Source organism: Peromyscus californicus, unplaced genomic scaffold (assembly GCF_007827085.1).
Source record: "Peromyscus californicus insignis strain IS unplaced genomic scaffold, ASM782708v3 Scaffold_10__1_contigs__length_136768540, whole genome shotgun sequence".
Classification (NCBI taxonomy): domain Eukaryota; kingdom Metazoa; phylum Chordata; class Mammalia; order Rodentia; family Cricetidae; genus Peromyscus; species Peromyscus californicus.
Window position 1 is genome coordinate 13,213,126 of NW_026294391.1, and position 13,650 is coordinate 13,226,775.

General features: G+C 40.2%; 1 protein-coding gene across 1 annotated transcript in view; it reads left to right on the forward strand.

Annotated features, from left to right (window-relative positions):
* The window catches only part of Ccnb3 (cyclin B3), a 59,705-nt gene extending 46,257 nt beyond the window's left edge, over window positions 1-13,448 (forward strand). The window contains exons 8-12 of the mRNA XM_052743539.1: window positions 2,328-2,465; window positions 6,178-6,333; window positions 7,498-7,647; window positions 13,001-13,131; window positions 13,367-13,448. Coding sequence (XP_052599499.1) covers window positions 2,328-2,465; window positions 6,178-6,333; window positions 7,498-7,647; window positions 13,001-13,131; window positions 13,367-13,448 — 657 coding nt within the window. The remainder of the gene's footprint in view (window positions 1-2,327; window positions 2,466-6,177; window positions 6,334-7,497; window positions 7,648-13,000; window positions 13,132-13,366) is intronic.
* Window positions 13,449-13,650: the final 202 nt, after the last annotated feature.

A 13,650-nucleotide genomic window follows, 5' to 3' on the forward strand; every position in this document is an offset into this window, starting at 1 on the left:
TCACAGGACTGTAAGCTGTAGCCAGCAAGAATATAGGAGGAAAGAACTCAGTTTCATCTTCTGTTACACCCCATTTACTAGGATAGAAGGCTCTCTGCCAGCCAAGCATGAGGACCTGAGTGGAGCCCCAGCCTGTACACAAAAGGCTGAGCATGTGTCTGTAACCCCAGCACTGGAAGGATGAGGGAAGACAGATCTCTGGAGCTCACTGGTCACCTGGCCTAGCAGAATCAGTGAGCTGCAAGTCCCATTGAGAGACTGTCTCAAAAACTTAGGTAGATGGCACCTGAGGACAATACCCTAAGTTGACTTCTGGCCTCAACGTGTGCACGCACATTCACTCCCTACATGTGCACTCATTCATATACATGAAAACACACAGGATTTTCATTCATATATTACCGTCATATTTATATGTTACCATTTAATACTAGCATGCAGGAATATGTGTGTACAAGAAGGAAGCAATGTAAGTATTGGCTGTGCCATTTTCTCACAGAGACATTATCTTTAGATACTGCTTCCCATTTCTGCCATCATTTATTTATCTATCTATCTATCTATTTATTTATGATTATCTGGTTTCAATTTGCTACTTAAGATTATAGCCATTACTTTTCACCTATATGAGCTCCTCCCATTTCTTCTTTTTTATTTTTTTATTTTATTCTATAATTTAATTTTATTCTACATATCAGCCACGGATTCCCTTGTTCTCTCCCCGTCCCGCCTTCCCCCCAGCCCACCCCCCATTCCCATCTCCTCCAGAGCAAAGACTCCCCTGAGGATTGAGTTCAACCTGGTAGATTCAGTCCAGGCAGGTCCAGTCCCCTCCTCCCAGGCCGAGCCAAGTGTCCCTGTATAAGCCCCAGGTTTCAAACAGCCAACTCATGCACTGAGCACAGGACCCGGTCCCACTGCCTGGATGCCTCCCAAACAGATCAAGCTAATCAACTGTCTCACTTATCCAGAGGGCCTGATCCAGTTGGGGACCCCTCAGCTATTGGTTCATAGTTCATGTGTTTCCATTCGTTTGCCTATTTGTCCCTGTGCTTTTTCCAACCTTGGTCTCAACAATTCTCACTCATACAAACCCTCCTCTTTCTCGCCAATTGGACTCCTGGAGCTCCACCTGGGGCCTGGCCATGGATCTCTGCATCCAGATCCCTCAGTAGTTGGATGAGGTTTCTAGCACAACAATTAGGGTGTTTGGCCATCCCATCACCAGAGTAGGTCAGTTCGGGCTGTCTCTCGACCATTGCCAGCAGTCTGTTGTGTGGGTATCTTTGTGGATTTCTGTGGGCCTCTCTAGCACTTTGCTTCTTCCTATTCTCATGTGGTCTTCATTTACCATGGTCTCCTATTCCTTGTTCTCCCTCTCTGTTGTTGATCCAGCTGGGATCTCCCGCTCCCCCAAGCTCTCTTTCTCTCGATCCTTGCCCTTCATTACCCCCACTCACGTCCAGGTTGTTCATGTAGATCTCATCCATTTCTCTGTCATTGGTCGATCCCTGTGTCTTTCTTAGGGTCCTCTTTTCTAGGTAGCCTCCCTAGAGTTGTGAGTAGCTGTCTAGTCATCTTTGTTTTACATCTAGTATCCTCCTATGAGTGAGTACATACCATGTTTGTTCCTCCCATTTCTATATTAGGACATTCATTTTGATACTGTGGAAAGCAAAATAAAATGCCCATGTCAGAATCCCCAGTACCTGTGAAAATGCTAATATTGCTAATCAGCTGAATTTAAGATAGGCCAATGATCTCAGATTATTAGAGTGATCCTAAAGTCTTTATAGGTATCCTTAAATATGGAACACGGAGATGGGATGATATAATATGAGATAGATTTGTCTTTTTATACATAGATTTGGGAGATAAAAGGGGCAACAGACCAATAATTGTTAGTTGCCTCTACAAAGTAGAGAATTTACTAGAATTTCTAGAAAGGAAGCTGGACCTGTTAGAAACTTGACTTTTCGCCCTGTCTCTGTTTTGGATATAAAGAAATACTATCTCCTTGGAGATTACGGCTCCTAACAAATGAAGAAAGCAGGAATCTTAGTGTCAGAGATCAAGGCACTCACAGACACTGTCTAGCTTGTAAGACTGGTTATCTTTCTGAAGGATAATTACAGAGAATTGCAGGGTCCTTAAAGGGGTTAGTGCTATATGTCAGTACCTTTCTGGAGTAGTTTCCACATTCCTAGCAGAGTACAAACTGGCTAGAACTGTCCTTGATGCTCCAGACAGTCAAGGTTTGTAAATTTGTCTGGAGATGGCTGTTTATTTGGAAACTATGCAGATTCCTATCTGATTTGTTCCTTCAGACGTCCTTTCAGATGAATAATGAGACGCTGTATTTGACAGTGAAGCTAGTGGATCACTACCTGATGAAGGCCCAGTGCAAGAAGGATGATCTACAACTCCTGGGCTCCACTGCCTACATGATTGCAGCCAAATTGGAGGTGAGTCTGAATCCTTAAGGTCTGAGGGGAACTAACCAAATATCCATCCTAAACAGAGAAGGAGTGTGTATATGTACAGACATATCTAAGTGAAATTGTGTATATGCATCTCTATAAATTTATCTATATGTATATATAAATCATATATATATATGATATATATATACACACACACAGATACTTTTCTTACCAAATTTTTGTCTATTTCCTTAGCTATGGAAAGTTCTTACTTGGCACTGGAGGTATATTTGTCCTGGGAACAGCAAGGTTCACTTGTTTAGTTTTTAAAGATACTTTATGGGCACAGGTGCCTTATTTGATAGGTAGTTCTGTTAAAAACTTCCTGCTCATTCATGATTTTCTGCCCTCTCCCCAAGCTTTTCTTGTTCCACCAGCTGTATCCTCGTCTAGGGGAATCTATCTGCACCTATAATAAAACAAAGTAAAGTGCCGGAGACAATCATAGAAAATGGTTCGGTATAAATCATAGTGAGTCTAAACTGGTTTAGGTGAAGTAGTTATTTTTGAAGTAAAAATAACTGTATAAAGACAAACAACATGAAGACAACTGGCCTTTTCTTCATGACCATAATCTATCTAGTTAACCTCTCTAATTCTTTCCTTTATTCAGGAGGTAGCAATTTCTATTAAAAGGTTCAAAAAACTTTGGAACTATTTTTTTCTTTTTCTGCCTTCTCAGTCCCTCCCTCTCTATCTCACTCCTTCCCTGCCCAAGTGCCCTTTATATTTATCATTAGAGATACTGTCCTATACCTTACTTTCAAAGGCTGGGCCCAGGCAGAGTAAGAAGAAAGGCACAGAGGCGGATGGGTACTTTTAGCGAGCTTTGGAACCAGAAGTATTCCTCTTCCTGCGGTCAGAACAGAAGGCATACACTACGGCCTGTGGAAGAAGGATGGCTTCCCCTTATAGGACTTAGAAATAGTGGAAGACTTTTAAAAAGGATTTATTTTTATTTCCTAATAGTGTGTATATGTTTGTGTGGGAATCTGCACATGTGAGTGCAGGTGTCCCTGGGGTCAGTGGTATCCTGTCTCCAGAGGAGAATTTACAGGCAGCTGTGCACCAGTTGCTGTGGAAACTAAGAACCAAACTTTGGTCTTCTGCAATAGCAGTAGGCACTCTTAATTACTGGGCTATTTTTTCTAGCCCCTGAAAGAATTTTTTTAATTATAAAAATTGAATTCAAATGTAATTACATTACTTACCCACTTATTTTACTTCCTTGATCCCCTCAAACACCCTTACTCCATTTCAAATTCATGGCCCTTTTTTCTTTATTATTTTTTATATACATATACACAAAAATACAGCCTGAGTCCATTTACTATTGCTTGTATGTACATGATTTGAGGGCTGAGCACTTGGTATAGGATAACCAAATAAGGAGTTCATCTCTGAGAAAGACTAATTCTCCCCCTCTCAGCAGTTATTAATTACCCGTAGTCCTTTGCATAGGAGTGGGGCTTGCGATATTTCCCCCTTCCACATTAACATGTCTGTTGGTATTGTCAGTGTTCAGGTTTTGTTGAGGCAGCCACATTGTTGAGATTTCATGGGCAGAGCTTTCCTGTCATTTCTGGGAGACACATCCCACAGCAACTTTCCTGGTCCTCTGTGTCCTACATTCTTTCCATCCTTATCCCTCAATATTCCCCGAACCTTATGTGCAGGACTTGCCTTATAGATATATCAACTGGGGGTAGGCACCCCATGATCATTTGATTTCTACATCTTGACTGTTTATGGTTTTCTCTAATGCTCTCCAAGCTGCAAAGAGAAGCTTCTTAGATGAAAGGCGATGATTACACTTCTCTGTGGGTATAAGGCTGTTTTAGAATGCAGTTAGGAGTTATGCTGGTCTAGTGAAGCAGCAGTAGTAGGGTCATCTCTAAATCCATAAGCTCAGTAGCTCTGGGAAGGTGGCTAGGTTTCCAATAGCAGACATTATTTTCTTCCTGTTGAGGTGGCCTTTAGTCTAATTAGACAGCTGTTGGTTACCACCAAGATAGGAGTGTCACTATTGTGCTTTGAAGGATATCTTGCCATGCTGGTCATTATTGTGGTTCACAGATGTCATAGGTGGGTAAGACTGTTGGTTGCTTCCCTCCGTTGGCAGCTTGCATAGTACCTCCTGATACTATGAAAGCTAGACCTCAGGGAGGAAACTTTCAGGTCAAATACAGCACATATTCTTCCTCCAGAGTGTGTGTGTCCAAACTGTGTGGTGTCTTCAGCAACAGGGACTTTCTTTCAACCTCTGGGAGACGGCCAAGGTTAACAGCAGTAGCTTATGTTGTCTTGGGAGTCTCCTGGATTACCCGGAACAACAGCTTGAAAGGAGGTTTCTCATGCCTGGTTCTGAGAGGTTTGCTAGGTAGCCTGTGACTTTTGGGGGAGCGTTTCCAAGCAACTGAGTTTAAATGCCAGTGAGGATGTGGGGAAAGGGGAACCCTCACTCACTATTAGTGAGAATGCAAACTGGAAGAGCCCTTCTGGAATTCAGCTTGGAACATCCTCAAAAATCTAAAAATAAGTGAACCATATGACCCATCTATACCACTCCTTGGCATATATCCAAAGTACTTGACATTCTTACTTTACAAATAATGTGTTCAGCAACATATATTGTGTCTCTGTTCAAAATAGTTAGGAAATGGAAACAATCTAAATGTCTTTCAATAGATGAATGGATAATGAAAATATGGTATGTATACACAATGGAAGACTTTTCAGCTGTAAAGAAAAATGAAATCGTGAACTTTGCAGGTAAATGGATGGGACTAGAAAATAGTATATTGAGTCAGGTAACCCAGAGCAAGAAAGATAAATGCCACATGTTCTCGGCTTTGCAAGTTTTAGCTCCGAATCTTCAACTGTGAGTATGTCCTGGAGTGACTGCAAAAGACAGGAAAGTAATCGTGGGAGGAGGGAGCTAGAGTGGGGAATATCATGATACAGGGAGCTGTGGGAATGGGATGATTGTGGAAGAAAGGAACGAGTGATCTGGGGATCTGTGAGCCTGATAAGCCATAGGGGAGGAGGAAGAAAGGGAGGGGGAGACAAAGAGGAGGGAAGAACAGTAAGGAGGTAAAGAGGAAATATGGCTGGAGTGGATGGTGAGCTCTAGGTCAAGTAAAAACGAAGCATCTTTCTATATCCTAATGATTTTCCAAAACCAACGTTCAACTTCCAGAGAACAGATGATGGGAAGACACTCGCAGTACAGCACACTCGCACTCTCAGCTCCTCTCCATCCTACCATGCATATTTTCTCTATTTCTTGCTCATTTTTTTTGGCTTCCTTCTGTTCCTTTCCCATAGCAGGCTTTAGATATCTCTATTCTGATTTCTGATTCTCACCCACCAGGAGGGCACAGTCTTGCTCTCAGATGCTGTGTCCTGTTAGGCTGCCTTTGGCATTGTAAGGGACCATAACATTTAGCCCCATCCTCTGCCTGATGTTGATACAGTTTAGGGATGGGCAGCTATTCTCATTTTGTTTTTTCTTTCTGTTGAGCAATTCAAATGAACTACAACTGACTTTCAGATCTGCCCTGAAAGTCTATGTCAGGAAATGGGGTTGACTCCTATTCAACCTTCCTTCACTTCTCTCCCCTTCTTCTTTTATCATAATTAGAGACAAAAAAGGATGCCTACATGAATGACTGTGTCTCCTTTTTATCCACAGGAATCCTATCCACCTTCTCTGCCAGAGTTCCTTTACATTTGTGAAGATCTTTATCAGCAGCGTGATATGGTTTCCTTGGAAATGAACATCCTGAAAACCCTCAACTTTGACATCAATATTCCTACTGCATATAATTTTCTGCGTAGATATGCTTCGGTAACGGGGAGGAGATATACCTTAGTTATTTTGATTTCTGGATTAATCTTTTCTATATCCAGAGTGGCCGACAGACTTCTTGGTTAAAGATTGTTTATCAGATACTGGGGTGGGGCAAGTTATAAATTTCTGTGGTATACCTATAAGATTTTAGGATAAGAGCAAAGTAGGGGAAAAAGTAAAATAGTCTTTGATCAGGAGATGGTGCATATATTTTGGGGGAAATGTTGGCAATATTCTTTTCCTTAGTTGAGTATTGGTTATGGGGGAGATCACTTTCAATTATTCATTGTACCCTACAATTGTTATATATATATTTTTATGTGTGGTATAAGTTAAAATTTATTTTCAAACATAAGAAGGAAGAGAATGTTTTGGAACATGAAACATCTCCTAGAGTAGGACTATGTGCAGAATCACAGTTGGGAGACTTGGACCCTTCAAAGGATGATTACTACTGCAAAGAGAGTCAAAGGGCACTCGCTTGGTAATTTAGGAGCCCTAAAGATGGCAAGTCCCAATGCCAGTATCATAATCTTCTAGAGTGCTTGAAGGCAGCCTAAGTGTTACAGCTCTGAGGTGGGAGGCTTCCCCAGTGAAAGTGTTACAGCTCTGCTCCAGTGGGGGAAGGCTTCCCCAGTGAAAGTGTTACAGCTCTGAAGGGAAAGTCAGGAGCCAAGGAGTACCACAAAGTCATGCCCCACAACAAACCTCACACAAGAGATGAATTGGGAGATTTATTTATTTAAAATCCAGGAGGGTAGCTGCCTCTAATCAGGCTAGAAGCAGCAGAGAACTGAACAGAACACATGATTTATATAGTGTTTCTTGGAGGCGGAGCTTTCCAGGGTGGGTATTGGTGGGTTTTCACATCCAGAGCTTAGGCTTTTTATTCCAGTGTAGGGCTGGGGCTGGCTATTAGGGCAGTTAAGAGTGTTTAGTGGGTAGAACCTTTAAGTTGGAGGTCCTTAAGGGAGGGGCCTGGCCATTTGCATGCCTCAAGGGGCTTACAGGCAGGAGTCTGTAAAAGAGGTCATGGTAGCAGAAGTACTTTGTTCAAGCAGAGTACCATGTGGACTAGGGATGAGATAACTTGAAAGGGATTCTTCTGCCTGATACTGCTTTTCTGAATTGATTGTTAACCAGTCTTCTCATTTCCTTTAGTGTATCCATGCTAGCATGAAGACACTAACCTTGTCCCGCTTCATCTGTGAGATGACCCTGCAGGAATATGAATATGTCCAAGAGAGGCCTTCAAAACTAGCTGCAGCCTGTTTTCTCTTGGCCATCTACATGAGGAATCTCAACAATTGCGTAAATGGATGGGGTGGCTCAGTCACTAAGAGCATGATGTTATAAGTTCAAATCCCCAGCACTCACGTAAAAAGCTACGCATGGCCATTTTTGATTGTGCCCCTAGTCTGTGGGTGGTGGGGGTGGGTGGGTATCAGCACAAAAGAATCATTGGGAACTTGCTGGCTGCCAGCCTGGCTCTAGATTCAGTGAGAAACTCTGTCTCAAAGAATAAGGTGGACAGTGATAGAGCAAGACAACCCGACATGTTCCTCTGGCCTAAAACTACTTGGGGTAAATACTCATGATGGGTCGAGATGGGGTGAAATTTAGGACTGTGTTCTTGTAACAAAACTGCTGTTCCTGCAGTTATGGCTTCTTTAACAATTGCACAATGTATGGACAAGTTTTTCTACAGTGATTGCTTTCAAATATTTAGTTTTTCTTAGCCACAAACTGTAACACTTTCTGTTTTAAAGAAAGCCTCCCAAAAAAGCCAAAATTGCAAAACAGACCAATGTGAAGTCACTCTGGTTGTCATAGGGGCTATGGTGGGCTCACTTCCTATCCTTTGCCCCATTCCATTCCTGTCCCTTGCAGAACTGGCCTCTTAAGGATCTTGCTGGACTAGAGTTTGAGAAACACCAACCCAGAGACTATAGAATAGTGAAAGGATCTGTCGGTGTATGTAACAGGGCATGCATGTAGTACTATCATCTGAAGTAGAAAGCCTTCTATAATTAAAATTCGTATTTGATACTTTCCTCAATTTTATAAAATATTGTAGAGAAAAGCAACTTTAGAGAACTTTGAATTCTTACTGATGTGTAATACATAGTCAAATTAGAGACAGTGTAGTAACAACACCATTGCTGAGCCATTTCTAAGCCCTCTATATCTAGAAATTCTCAGCCACTCTTGATGAGCAAACCTCTGAATCCTGAGGAAATAGCACACAGAGTTGTATAAACCTAGACCAATTGTATTTATTTTTTTTCCTAGCAGTTTCAGTATTTCAGGTTTCTGTTGATCTTTTGCGTTCTAACTGGGATAAGATGAAATCTCAAAGTTGTGTTATTTGCATTTTCCTAATTACTAGGGATGGTGAGCATTTTTGAGGTGTATCTTAGCCATGTTTTCTTCTTTTAAGAACTCTCTATTCAGGTCCTAAGTGCATTTTTTGAATGGGTAATTTGTTTTTGACTGTTTTTTTTCACTTCTTTACATATTCTGGATATTAATCTTCCATTAAATGTATAGCTGGCAAATATTCTCTCCCATTCTGTGGGCTTCCTCTTCTTCTAGGTGATTATTTCTTTAGTTGTGCAGAGCTTTTTAGGTTTTTGAAGTCCCACTTGTCAATTGTTGGCCTTAATTCTTGGGCAAATGGAGTCCTAGTCAGGAAGTCCTTTCCTACACACCTATATTATGTAGGGTGCTGCCTATGTATTCTTCTAGAAGTTTCTGTGTTCTAGGTTTCACCTTTAGATCTTTGATCCATTTGGAGTTAGCCTTTGGTAAAGGTGGTGGGTGGTTTTTTACCTGGGGTTCCTAGATCCTGTCTGGTCTTTGGTAAAGCCAGGATATGGAGCCCTGGGTGGGGGTGCAGTCTGGGATTGTTGGACAGGCTTAAAAGGGTTTAGCAAGTGGTAGGCAGTGTCTTACTGGAGTCCCTAGGAGCACCCTGGCCTCCGGTAAAGCTGGTGGGGCTGTACAAATTTTCACTTTTATTCCACTGTGGTCAGATAAGATACAAGAAGTGATTTCAGTCTTTTTGAAGTTTTAAAGACTTGTTTTGTGGCCTATTTCATGAAGAGGAGCTTCTGTGTGCTGCTAAGTAGAATGGATATTCTTTTGTGCTTGGGTAGAATATTCTGTAGATATCTGTATTTGATGTATGATGTCATTTATTTCTAATGATTTTCTGTTTAATTTTTGTCCAGATGACTAGTCTATTGAAGAAAGTGGAATACTGAAGCCACATATTATTATTAGGTTGAGGTTAATCTGTATTTTTAAATCCAATAGTAATGTTTTAAATGAAATTGTGCACCCCAGAATTTGGTGCATATATTTTTAGGATAGTAATATCTTCATAGTTAACTGTTCCCTTAATTAGAATGAATTATCCCTCTTTATCTCTTCTGATTGCTTTTAGTATAGAGTCTGTGTTTTCAGCTATTAGGATACTGATGTTTCTTTGATTTAAGGTCCAAGTTGAGTAGATTACTTTTGTCCATCTTTAAAGTGGTGACTATCTTTAAAGATAAGATGTGTTTCTTGAAAACAACAGATGAGTGGATTTGGTTTCTTGTTCTATTTAGCAAGCCAGTGTCTTTTGATTGGAAAATCGAGGCCATTAATATTTACAGTTATTTTTGAAATGTGTGTGAGTTAATTGTGGTCATTGTGCTATTGATTTTTAATATTGTTTGTGTTCTAAGTGGTACTTTGTATCTTACTGATTATGGCTTTGTCTTTGTTTCCTCAGTTTCTTGACTATGCTCATTACTCTCTTCAGCCCAAAGTATTGCTTCCTATGTTTTCTTTAGATTTTGTTTGTTGAAATAAAAAATTTAAGGTATTTATATCTTGGAAAGTCTGTCTTTTTCCTTCAACTATAGCAGATATTTTTGCTGGGTATATCAGTAAGGTTGGTTATGGTCTTTCTGGAATTGGAATGTATTGCTCCAGGCTCTTCTGGTTTTCAAATTTCCTTTGAGAAGTCAGCTGTTATTCTCATGGGTTTTCCTTTAGATGTGACTTCAGATTTTGTTTTTGTTTTCCTTGCAGCTTTCAATATTCTTTCTTTGTGTTTTATACTTAGTGTTTTAGCTATGATATACTATAAGTATTTTCTTTTCTGGTGTTGTCTATTTGGTGTTATGTATGCTTCTTGTATCTCTATGAGAATATATTTCCTTAGTTTGGGCGTGTTTTCTTCTATGATATTGTTGAAGACCTGGTCTATGCTATTGATTTGGGATTCTCCTTTATCTATGCCTATAATTCAAAGGTTTGGTTTTTCATGTTTTATCACATTTCCTGTATCTTCCTTTCCTGTGTTCAAAATATTTTTTCACATTCCTTGCTTATTTGGTCTATATGTTCAACTTTATCTCAGAGTCCTAATATTTTATTTTCTGCTTTGTTCATTGTATTTCTGAGGCTTTTCTTTGAGTTTTCTAGTTGGTTTATTGGTTTTTTTAATTCCATCTTCATTTCAGCTTGAGCCTTCTTCAGTATTTCTATGTCTTTGTTGAAGTCCTCTTTCAAATCTTGGACTGTCCTTGTCATTTCTGTCAGCTTTATGTTTTTGTTCTCTTGGGAATCACTTGGTGAAACATCTCAATGAAATTAGTATCTTTAAACTCTTTGAATTATTTGATGAAGACTATAGTTTGTTCTTTTAAACTTTGTGCCCTAGAGTTCTTCCACATAATTCTCAATAGCAAACATTTCTACAAGATTGGTAAGTTTTGGAGGGGAAATAATGGCTTTTTCTTTCATATTATTTGCATTTTTTTGCTATGAGATATGGTCATGTGGATTTCTTTTGCTAGTTCTGTGTCTGATACAGACACAGCAGGTTAGGGAAGAATGGAAGATGTGTGGGTGGGTTTGGCCTAGAGGTTGGAAATGGCTTAGGTGGAATGAAGTTAGATGGACAGAGGGGACTGGGCTGTTTGGTTGGATGTGCATCCTGGTTCAAGCCTGGAGGATAGGGGTATATCTGGCTGGATGGAAAGGTTAGATGAATATGTGAGGAGCCTGGGGTTTGGAGGGCTGTCAGGGCAGGTCCTGGTAAAAGCTTAGAAGTTGCTTTTGGAGCAGGCAGAAGTGGGCAAACTAAGCAGGGGCACTCGATGTTGGATCCAGGCTAGATCTGGAAGGTTGGGTAGGTTGTGTGGAGGGGCGGGTCAAGCAGATTCACTATGTTAGACCCTGGAGAAGTATATGCAGGATCTGGCTAGGTGGAGAGGTTGAAAGCCAAAACATAAATGTTTAGAAGGCAGTTTGACAGTGCATTTATTTAGCAAACAATAGTAGCAAGTTTCCCACTAGGGTCTTTAACCTCCCCAGCCATGGACTTTTGACCAGGGTTATAGTGGAGGCTTGTGGAGCCTCAAATTTAGTAGGAAAGTAGTTGTTTACCTCTATAACAATCATGCCACTAATACGCCAGTAGGTACATCTTGACTGGCAGATCAGCATTGTAGCATTCAGGGTCCTGTCCTGGGTGAGTCTATTGATAACTTTTCTTCCTAATTGACCTGTACACCTGATGGCACTGTGAAAGCTAGCCAACAGGAAGGAAGCTAGTAGTTCAGTTCCAACTCAATTTCTTTATTCAGCAGTAGGCTCTTACCGTCTAATTTTTGTGGGCAAAGCAAAAGCAATGACAATAGCCTGTGTTGATTTGGAAGCATATGAGGCCTCCCTGACCAACAATTCATAGGGAGGATTTCCCACACTCAGCACTGGCATTTTTTGCTCACTAGCCTATGGCTTCTGGAAGTAACATTATCCATCCATGCAGGATATACCTGTTCAAGCATTTTTATTATTATATTTTAAAATTAGCTCACAAAGTAGTGGATTTCTATATGGCTCTTTTATACATTGTTAGTTTTGGTTAACTTGTTCACATTTGCTTTTCTGCAAGCCCTACCCCATCCTCAATTTAAGCTTTCTACCGTCAGTATCCTCCTAGCTACTTTCCTATCATACCCCAGAAGAGGTCATTTTAAAGCTCAATCTTGAAAGACGTGTAGAACTTGTGAGAGGAGATATTGAATATGGGCAAAGTAGTAACTGAAAACATGTGATGGTACTAAAGAAATGAGTATGGTGTGTTTGGAGTAAAATTCGAAAACTAGTCCTATTCCTTAGGTCTTTAGTGGATTTTAGCTTACATGAACACCTATAACTAGGGCTAACATATAAATAATAATACTTGGGCATAATCATCTTAGAAGTTTGTATTTCAAATTTATTCTTTTATTTTAAAGATTTATTTATTTATTACGTATACACTGTTCTGTCTGCATATATGCCTACATACCAGAAGAGGGCACCATATTTCATTACAGATGGTTGTGAGCCACCATGTGGTTGCTGGGAATTGAACTCAGGACCTCTGGAAGAGCAGCCAGTGCTCTTAACCTCTGAGCCATCTCTCCAACCTGAAACTTATTCTTTTAGCTGCTACCCTATAATTACTAGTTAGTATCTGTACTGTATGAGTCTTTGAAATGTTTTGAGTATCTCCCCTGCCTAAACAAGAGATGGGATGTTTGGACTTGAGTAGCATAGTTGGAGGTAAGGGTATACTTTAAATAATAGAAGTTACTGTTCATTCTTCTGTTTTCAGATTCCTTTACTGGAACACTACACTGATTATAAAGCTGCTGAGCTTCACACCTTGGTCAGGAAGCTAAACGAATCGCTGCTTTTCAGACCCCGTAGTTGCCTCAAGAATGTATATGAGAAGTATTCTGAAGAGTAAGCAGCACACTACAGTTAAAGTTTAATTTATGCTCATTCATGAAAATCTTTAAAATAGTGGGCCTAGAAAAAGTCACTTAAAAAAGGAGGATTCAGAAACTTTACACCTTCCTTGCTACTCTACAGTTAAAGCCAGATAGGCACCCAGGGGGCTCTGATGTGCTATTTCCTCTGTGGAACCTGTTTTGCTTTGGCTTATTTTTCTCTAAGCAGACTACATTTCCTTTTGCAGGATCTTCTTTGAAGTCTCCAAAATACCTCCTTTGGACAAGGACCATTTAGAGGAGATTTTCAAGGGTGCATTATTGAGCTGAGGACCTCTGACAGCAGCTGTCAGGACAGATATACACATAGGCGGCACTTACTCATTTATCTTATGCTTGAAATTTTCCTTTTATAACTATTCATTTAATATTTTTCCTGTTTGTATTTTCCTAAACTGATAGTGTTGTGAATACTTAAATGTTTTAAATTGCTTTTATGAAAGAAAAGAACCTGTCATATTTGTTTAAAAAA